The sequence below is a fragment of the Budorcas taxicolor genome, chromosome 8 (assembly GCF_023091745.1).
Source record: "Budorcas taxicolor isolate Tak-1 chromosome 8, Takin1.1, whole genome shotgun sequence".
Taxonomy (NCBI): Eukaryota; Metazoa; Chordata; class Mammalia; order Artiodactyla; family Bovidae; genus Budorcas; species Budorcas taxicolor.
In genome coordinates, this window is record NC_068917.1 from 78,463,274 (window position 1) to 78,472,761 (window position 9,488).

The 9,488-nt window shown below is 54.8% G+C and overlaps 1 protein-coding gene across 1 annotated transcript; it reads right to left on the bottom strand.

Moving 5' to 3' along the window:
- Window positions 1–934: 934 nt before the first annotated feature.
- MYORG (myogenesis regulating glycosidase (putative)) lies at window positions 935–8,740 on the bottom strand. Its single transcript, XM_052644652.1, has 2 exons — window positions 8,626–8,740; window positions 935–5,063 (listed from the first exon to the last, which is right to left on the bottom strand). Exon 2 carries the CDS (start codon window positions 4,994–4,996, stop codon window positions 2,852–2,854), a length of 2,145 nt encoding a protein of 714 aa, XP_052500612.1. The 5' UTR covers window positions 4,997–5,063; window positions 8,626–8,740; the 3' UTR covers window positions 935–2,851.
- Between the last annotated feature and the right edge of the window lie 748 nt (window positions 8,741–9,488).

Below are 9,488 nucleotides of genomic sequence, written 5' to 3' on the forward strand. Positions count from 1 at the left end.
CTCCTCCAGGCCAGATGACTTAGGCCCTCCAGATTACTTTACCTACCCCCACCCTCCCATGCCATCTCAGCACACACTTGCTTGGTCCTGGGCTATAGAACTTTATGCTACATGTTCTGTAATCTGAACTGTCCAACATGTGAGCCACTAGTCACACATGGCTTTTGAACACTTGAAATGTGGCTAGCATGCCTGAAGAACTGGATTTTTAATTACATTTATTTAAAAATTAAATTTAAGAAGTGATATGTGACTAGAGGCTACCCAGTAGGATATAGCACAAGTTTTAGGCAGTTTTTCTTCAGTCTTTGTTTACAATCAAGAGTTAACAGGAGTTACCATTTACTAAACACTTACTTCTTGCCAATTTTTGCATAAGTACTTTACAGACACATCTCAATGAGTCCTAGAAATTTTATATTAAAGATAAAGAGGCTGATGCTTGAAAGGTTAGGTCAACTGCTTCAGACTGCATAGTCTGAAGTGGAGGGCCATTTAAATGTGAGTCATGCTCTCCAGCCATTCAGGGAACTTCCCAGGACCCAGCTTAGGTGTCTTCCTTCTACAGTCACTCCACACATATCCCACCGCTGTGCACCAGGACCTAGGAAGGCTCATCACTGAATACTGACTGGTAAATGCTCTTGACCAAAAAGAGAGGGAAGCTAATTCCATGTACTCCCCATCTCCTGCGGACTCCTGGCTCCTGACATTCCACTTCAGATGTCTCTTTTCCTGCCTTTCTCCTGAACCACAGTGTCCCCCAGGTCACAAACTCAGAGCTCAACTGAGTGCTGTGTGTAGAGGTTTGGGAAGAGGGTATCACATGCAGGCTCAGAGCAAGCCAGCTGGGCTGGGACCTGGAGCCTGGAAAAAGTCCATATTGTTTTTAAGCAAGAAAACAAAAAACAAAAAACTATTATAATAGCTTTTATTGAGCACCTACTTGTGCCAGGCACTTTACATACATCTGTGCTTATAATTCCCACAACAACCTGGGAGGTAGGCATTATTATCACCATTTTATAGATGAAGAAACTGAGGCTCAGAGAGGTTAAGCAGCTTACTCAAGGCCACACAGTTTGTAGATGAGTGGTAGAATCAGGGGTGAGTGCTCCTAAAGTTTCACTAGCATTCTTCACAAAGAAAATCGAGGGGGTGGAGGAGTGGGCAAAGAGACGCATTCTCTAGGGGGTGAGGGGCTGATTCTGCTGTCAGAGCTGTTAAGGGAAGCCGGTGCTGCTGCTGCTGCTGCTAAGTCGCTTCAGTGGTGTCTGACTCTGTGCGACCCCATAGAGGGCAGCCCACCAGGCTCCCCGTCCCTGCTGAACTCTGCCCTATTTCCCACCTCCCCACTGCTGGCAAGCCACTCCTTCCCCAGACTCAGCTGCAAAGGCAGAAAAAACTCTCTGGCTGCTCTTCTTAGCAAAGAAAAGTAACTAAAATGAAAAATCTTACCCTGTGTGTATATTTGTGGGTGTCGTTGTGTGCGGTAGTTTGTGTGCTGAAGCACACCACTACCAAAATAAAAACATCCTTTCCCCACTTCCCTGTTTTTTTTTTTGGTCTTTTTTCCCCCCTATTTTCCCACCCAGCTTGTGGGATTCCTGGCCTGGGGATCAAACCTGCGCCCACTGTGGTAGAAGCATGCAGTCCTAACCAATGGACCACCAGGGAATTCCCTAACGTGCCTCCCTTTTAAGCCACACCTCTGCCATGTGTATAGGGAGTGAGGCAGCTGAGAAATCTAGACAGGGCTGTTTATTTTCTACTAGAGTCCCAGGGACATCACCTAGGAAGGGACCAGGTTGAAAGTCAAAACCTCAAGTTTGCTCCCTGCCCCCTCCCTCCAGGCTTATGCAGCCTCAGAGGTATTGTGTTAATTCCATAGATCCAGGGAACCGTGGTGCCTCTCCCTCTCTCTCACACACACACACACACATACACACAGAACACACACACACAGGTTCTTGAGTTAAGGCACCAAGTCTGGCCTGCATGGCCTTGTGAGTCTTTGCCCATCAGGCAGTGGCCCTGGCCCAGGGCTGAACCATGTGTGTACACAGATGTCTAAGGAGTCTCTTCACAAATGAGGGACGATGACGATGGCTCTGTCCTCCCAGCCTTTGGGAGGGGACCACTTGCCTCCTTGTCAGTTGGGTAAGTACCTCCATCCCTTGTCACCAGCTGGGTGGGACCAGGTCAGCCACAGTTCAGGCGAGTGCTGAGAACTCAGGGCCTGGCACTTTCCAACACCAAGAATGTGCCCTTTCTAAGTGTGGCAGGAGGCTATTTTGGGACCTTCAAGAGGACCAAGCCACCACTTCAGAAAGACAAAGATGGAAGGTAAGGCTTCTTTCTGTGCTTTTCTGTTTTTGTTTTGGCCATGCCACTGTGGTATGCAGGATCTTAATTCCCCTACTAGGGATTGAACTCCAGCCCCCTGCAGTGGAAGGATGGAGTCCTAACCACCTGACCACCACGGGAAGTCCCCCTCTCTGTGCATTTAAAACCCAACTGTGTTTTACAGGAAAAGGGCTGATTTTTTTCCTCTGAGCTCTCTTGCCCCCATCCAAGGGAAGGAGTTTCTGTAGACTGGAGTGCCTGTGGAGAGGAGGGATCTAACAATTGTGCGGTTGGGTTGGGGGGGTGCCGGGTGTTGCTCCAGTGTCTTCTCCCCCCGCCCCTACAGGAGCCGGTTTCAGCACATTTAGGTCAATTACCCACTTAGTGGGTGGTATAAAGTTGGGGACTTCCGGGGGGGATAGACGGTACGGTTGTGATTTTGAGGGTTAAAGGCCTACATGAAGACTAGGGTTAGGGATGCCAGGCTTCTGGGCCCTGGGCTGGGTCAGGATACCCAGATGAAATAAGCGATCTCGTCCAGGTCAACGGGGTAATCCGTGAGCAGCACTGGTGTCTTGTCAAAAAGCTCACCTTTATAGCTGCGCCACTTGCCTGCGGGCAGGTAGACGTCCCGCTCCTGCTTGCCCGGCTCCAGTACGGGTGCCACGAGCAGCGTGTCTCCGATAAGAAACTGTGAGTCGATGCGGTGCGCCGTCTCATCGCCCGGCGCGATCCACCAGAGGGGGCGCACGATGGGGTCGCCCGTGTCAGTGACCTCACCCGCCAGCTCCAACAACAGTGGCGCCACGAGCGAGGCCCTCAGCGCCGTGAACTTGTGCGCGATGGCCACCACTTCAGCGTCGTACCGCCAGGGTGGAACAGAGAACTGCATAGCTGGCATGAAGGCGGCCACTTCCAGCCAGCGCACGTACAGCTCGCGCTCGGGCACATCGCCGCCGCTGGTTGAGCGCTCAGATACAGCGTTGCCACCCACCATATCGGGCAGGATGAAGGGGTAGCCCAGCATGCTGACAGTGAGCACCGCGGGGATGAGCGAGCGCAGCCCCAGATCGTAGCCCCACACCGAGTCGCGGTCCACCAGGCGGAAAAAGCACGATATGTTCTGGGACTGGTAGCCCACGCGGACCTCGGCCAGCGAGAAGAAGGGCAGCGCCATCTCCGTGTAGCGCCGGCTCCAGATGTTGGGATCAGACAGCGGCCTGTAGGTACTGAAGTCCCGGGGCAAATAGCTGACTTCGCCAGCGTCAAACTTGAAGGAGGCCACGGAGTAGCGCGAGCGCAGTCGCCTTAGGTGTCCTTGGAACCAGTCGCGGGCCTCGGGGCGGGTGAAGTCGAGCACTGCGCCTATGCCATTCCACCAGCGCACGAGAGCCGGCAGCCGGCCGGTGGGTTCGCGCACAAACAGCTCCCGCTCCACGCCCTCGCCAAAGCGGGAAGAGTTGTAGTTGACAAACGGGTGCACCCAAAGCGTGACGCGAAAGCCGGCGTCGCGCAGGCGGCGGAACATGTCACTGGCGTTGGGAAACTTGGCCTCGTCGAAGTCGAAGTCGCCGTAGGCAGGAGTGTACATGTCGTCGATTTCCAGGTGGCTGCTGTTGAAGCGGTGCTGACGGATCTGTTGGGCGAAACGCTGCACCTTGTCCTGGTCCACCGCGCGCCCGTACAGCACCCATGTGGACCAGATGGGGTCCCGGAAGGCTTCGGGTGCTGGGACCCTCGACGGCTTGTTGAAATAGCGCCGCACCATGTACTTGTGGATGGAGGTGACATCCGAGCCGACGCACACGCGGTAACTGAGCTCGGGTGCAGCGGCTCGGCCGGCTGGCGGCTTGTAGGGCGTGTCATGGTAGCGCGCCTGCAGTCGCAGGGAGCGCTCCGTGCTGTTCCAGCCCAGGTGGAAGGGCACCGAGTCATTGACCTTGATGGCGGCCGCACGCGACGACAGCCAGTAGCGCTCGAGGATGCCGCCAAAGGCGGCATCGGAGGAGTAGACGTCGCTGGTGACGAAGGGCTGCGGCTCCTGCTGGCCGTCCAGGCGGATGGGCCAGTGCTGGGTCTTCATCTCGGCGCCGCCGTACCAGTGCGCCCCAGCATCGCCCAGGAACATGGCGTGCTCCACCGCGCGCGCCGGAGCCGCCTCCTCCCAGCGCACGCGGTAGCACATGACTGTGTCCTTGGGTCGCACGGTCTGGATGAAGAAGTGCAGCGGGCGCCCATCCGCTGTGCGAGAGCAGCCAAGCAGGGCGCCGTCGCGGCTGCAGGAATCCAGGTCCAGGACGCCCGAGCGGAAGGCCAGGCGGAACACCTGCTCGCCCTTCTGGTTGCGAATCGAGAAGCCACCGCGGTTGAGGTCCAGCAGCTCCGCGCGCAGGCGTTCCGCCTTTCGTAGAGAGGCGCTGTAGTAGCACCAGGCCACCACTGCGGCCAACACCAGCAGCAGCCCCAGCACCGCGGAGCCCAGCAGCGGCTTCAGCTCTTTGGACGGCTTGGGCTTGGTAGGGGAAAAGTTGTCAGGCAAGAAGGTGTACATGGTTGCGGCTGCGACGGTCTCAGGAGTCTTACGATCTGTGTGGCTCCCAGAGCGGCGGCGGGGGTAGGCCTGGGAATTCTCCTGAGAATTCTGGGGCATCAGCCCCCGCTTAAGGAAGGAGCGGGCAGGGGGGCCACCCGACAAAGCCAATCTGAACCTGGCCGGCCTGATTCAGGAAGGGGAAGAGAGAGGTGAAACTGAGCCTTCTCATTCCATAGTATTTACATTTGCTTCTGTAAGACAAGTGTGTATTTTGGGCAGTTGTATACTGGGACGTCAGGACTTTACTCTTACCAGGATGTTCTGTCTGCACCTTACCTTTCTCATGGGCACCCTGCTTGCCAAAATTAGTCAGGACTCTGAAAGGGGAGGTAGCTCAGAAGGTGAAGAATCTGCCTGCAGTGCAGGAGACTGGGGCTTGATCCCTGGGTTGGGAAAGTCCCCTGGAGAAGGGAATGGCAACCCACTCCAGTATTCTTGCCTGGAAAATTCCACGGACAGAAGAGCCTGGCCAGCTACAGTCCATGGGGTCTCAAAGAGTAGGACATGACTGACTGACTAACACTTTCAGTTTCTGAAAGGGGTGGGGCAGATGACATGCATCTCCATTTTCCTGGTGGAGGAACAAATCCAGACAGAGTCAGGGAGCTGTCCAGGATCACAGAATTAATCAGGCCTCCCTGGATCACACATGGGGGCGGTTCAGGATGATGAGAAGGGGAAGGATCTGGAGAAGGCCTAGTTTCCCAGAGTGGTGGCCTGATGTGAGAAGGGAGATAAGCCTGTGAGCTTCTTGAGACCTCTAACACAGTGGTAGGCTGGTTTTCCTATGCAGGAGGGGAAGAGGAGAAAGGAAGGGGAACAGCTCAGACATGGAATTTAATCTTGAGTCATAAGCCATATTAAATCTGGAGATTAGACAAGATACTTGAAGCCAGACTCAGTCCTAGGGCCTGGTTTGGGGCGGGGGGTGGGGCAGGGTGAGTTTTGGACATTAGGAAAGGTTCAGGAGCCTAGTATGAGGGCTTGGTGGCTTCTCACATCTCCCTCTCTTTGCTCTCAAACTCCCCTCTGCTCTCAGCCATCAGGACCACTGAGTCCCTGTCCCTGCCTGCCTTCCTGCTCTGCTCCCAGCACCCACATCTGTGGGCCGGTTACCTCCTGGCTTTGTCTCCAGCACTCTCCCACTGACCTGTTTGCTCCTCTCCTAGAGAGAGCACTGTTATTTCTCTCCTGTACCACTGCAACACTTCCTCAATAGGCCTCCCTGACTTCAACTTCTTTTCCCCCCAAGGCCTTCTGCTCCCAGATACTAACCTGATCTTTCTAAAGCAGTTATCAGATTACATCTCTCCCTAGTTCAGAGAGCTGCTCAAGACCCCCATGATGTTCAGAAGACTAAGCTTTGCAAATTGAGGCTCAGGGCATACATGGTCTCACTGTCCTTCTGATTCCATTTCCACCCAGGCCTATCCTGTGACTACCAACCTCATTCCTCCCTTAACCTAAATCCTTCAGGCCACCTGCTTTAGGAAACTTCACCCACCCATCTTGGGTCAATTTCTTTTCCCCACCCCCAACTCTCTGGCAGTCAGACACCCACTACTACACACATACACTTATGCATACTGTATGCTAAAGACTCAGATATGACTGCAGAGAAACACAAACTTGGGTGGAGGTGTGTCCCAACCTGCTGTTCAAGCCTACTGACCCTTTCTGTCCCAGCCCTCAGGGCAGAGTCCAACAAAGAAATAGCACCAACCAGGTGCATACACAGATATATATACACTGCCAGCCCGCCAGCTGCCCACCTGCTCCAGCTGGAGGTTGAGGGGGTGGTGGGGAGGAAAGAGGAGACTGACAAACAGTAATTAGACTCCTCCCAGATGCCAGTGTCTGTTTCCAAGTCCCCAGAGACTTCCAAGGACTTTCCAGAACTGCTCAGGGTTCTCACCTCCCCCCACCCCCCAAAGACATTATCAAGAATGCCAGATGCAGATCAAAAGTTTGATCCCAGATGTCAATATACAGCTCCCAACAATATCCTCCCCCACCCCCAGTGAGGTTCAATCTTGGGGCCTTATTCTCTGAGCTCCTTCCCCTAACTCTCGAAATTGGTTAGTTCCAGCTGGTCTAGAACAGCCTTTTACTCCCTTCCTCTCATCCTATACGATTTAGCCTTCAAAATTCCCCCACCCCACTATGGACTCCCTTCCTGTAGGCATAGGTTAGAAAAGTCCTGGAAAGTGTAGGTAGTAGCCTTTAGCTGATGCCCTTAAGCTAGTGTTAGTCACTCAGTCATGTCTGACTCTGTAATCCCATGGACTGAAGCCCACCAGGCTCCTCTGTCCATGGAATTCTCCAGGCAAGAATACTGGAGTGGGTTGCCATGCCCATCTCCAGGGGATCTTTCTAACCCAGGGATCGAACCCTGGGTTCATTGCAGGCAGATTCTTTACCATCTGAGCCACCATGGACACCCTTAAGCCCTTAAGCTAAGCAAGACCCAAAGCAGGCTTTGGCGGACCAGGCTGCCAAAATTCATTCAAGATAACCAAGGTCCCTTCTGGTCACCTAGGGAGAAAGGGTCTGTATCTAATATAAGAAGGACAGCTCATCCTCAAAACATTCATATTATGCCGACCCATCTACTGACCCCTGGAGGCATGGAGAGGCCACCAAGGTGTCCACAAAAGCCTTTTGAAACACTTAGGTTCTAAGAATCTTTACTTACTACAGTTCTCAGGTTCTTTGGTGAAGGACAGAAACCCACAGGCCCTGTGCTGGTCTCCTTAATGCCACCATGGCATCCAACCCTAACAATAATGCTGAACAGGGGCACAGCAGCAGTGCCACTTTACAGATGAGGAAATAGTGGCCCAAAGAGAAAAAGGAGCTTGTTTGAAGTCACTCAGGTAGCAAGCTTTCTTGAGTCCAAAATCCCAGTTTAACCCCCACAGGGTAAGTTTTAGTAATGGGAAATAATGATTGGCTATCTGAATGCAGTAGAGCAAAGGATTTTTGTGGCCAAAGGGGTGGGACAGGCTTCCATTGGGTGGATGTGGGCAGGGTGAGGCCTGTCCTCCCAAGGGCTGGTGCTGCTGCTGGCTCCAGAAAGGCTTCTTGGGGTTGGGAAGTGGCAATTTTAACGGCATCTGGTACAGGGACTGTGGTTCCGGTGTTAACGGTGGCCCTGGAGACCCCTGTAATGTGCCGCCTCCGCCATATGGCCAACCACAGGCTACGGCTGGTAGGTGGAGGTTTGCCCTAGCCAAGCCTCTCCCCACTTGATGGTCAACCTCAGTCTTGGCTTCCAGCCTCTAGCTGGTTCTAACCGGGAGGGTCAGGCCCAACACAACTGAGGGGAGGCCATTCCACGTTGAGTTGCTTGTCCAACACAATTCCCAGGGGTAGGGTGGGGGTGGAAATGTCAAAGGCAACTCGATCCGGGCCCCTCTTCCCGTCCTGCGCAGCGAAGGGATCCGGGGATATCGAGTGACTGAGCCTACAGCCTGGAATACCCTACACCCCCTGCCAATGCTGCAGCTATAATGTCCGAAGGGACAGACTGAGGTCAAGGGGCCGGTCGCCAGCTGGTGACCGCGGCCCAAAAAGGAGCTCAGGTGTCCAGGTTCACCCCACCTACTCGTCTGTAGGAGAGAAAGTGCAGGAAATACTTTCCCCCAGCACCCTCCACCCAAGGTTTTCCCGCGGGGCTCACTCACGGCAGTGACCCCAGAAGTGGGGGTGAAGGGAAGCTACCGCAGATCCCCTCCAAGCTCGCAGAAGTTGAGCTGCTACGGTGCGACCCCGGGCGCTGCCTCGCTGGGGACTGCCGTGGCCGTCCTCAGGCCCCGCCCCCTGGCTGCTCGGCCACGCCCCGGTCATTCGGACTCGCCTAGTCTTGAAGTCCAGCTCCGCAGCTGGCGTCGGACCATCCTCCCACATTGTCACGCGGACTAGAGGCCACGCCTCTTAGACCCTACCTTCCCCCACCTCTGCTCTTTGCCCAGCTCGGGGCAGCTCAGGCCAGCCGCCTGCCTGGTGCTCCCCGGCTCACCCTCCGCTTCACCGCCTCCCCTCAGTCCCCGCCCCACTCGCCGGCAGGCCCGCCCCTGGTGGACTGTTGCTCACCCACACGCGGGCGGGGCTCTGCCCCAGGCCTGCTGGGAAGTGTAGTTCTGGAGGAAAGTGCAGCTGCCGAACGTTATGGCACCCCACTCCAGTACTCTCGCCTGGAAAATCCCATGGATGGAGGAGCCTGGTGGGGTGCCGTCTATGGGGTCGCACAGAGTCGGACACGACTGAAGCGACTTAGCAGAAACAGCTGCAGCAGCAAGGCTAAATTTGGGATGTGTATGAGAAGGCGCGAGCCTCAGGGTAATGGGGCAGAGCTGGCTCTCAGGATTCCTTTTCCTCCAGGTTTGGGCAGGTTGAGGCCGTCTTGGTATAACGCTCTCATCAGCTCTTTTCCCATGTGTGAAAAGGGAAGGGGAATTCTGGGAAGATCCCAGCGGTTCAATGCAGGTTGGATCCAATCAAGGACCCCACGGAGTGTAGCTTTGTTCCATCATCCGGGAGGCCCGAT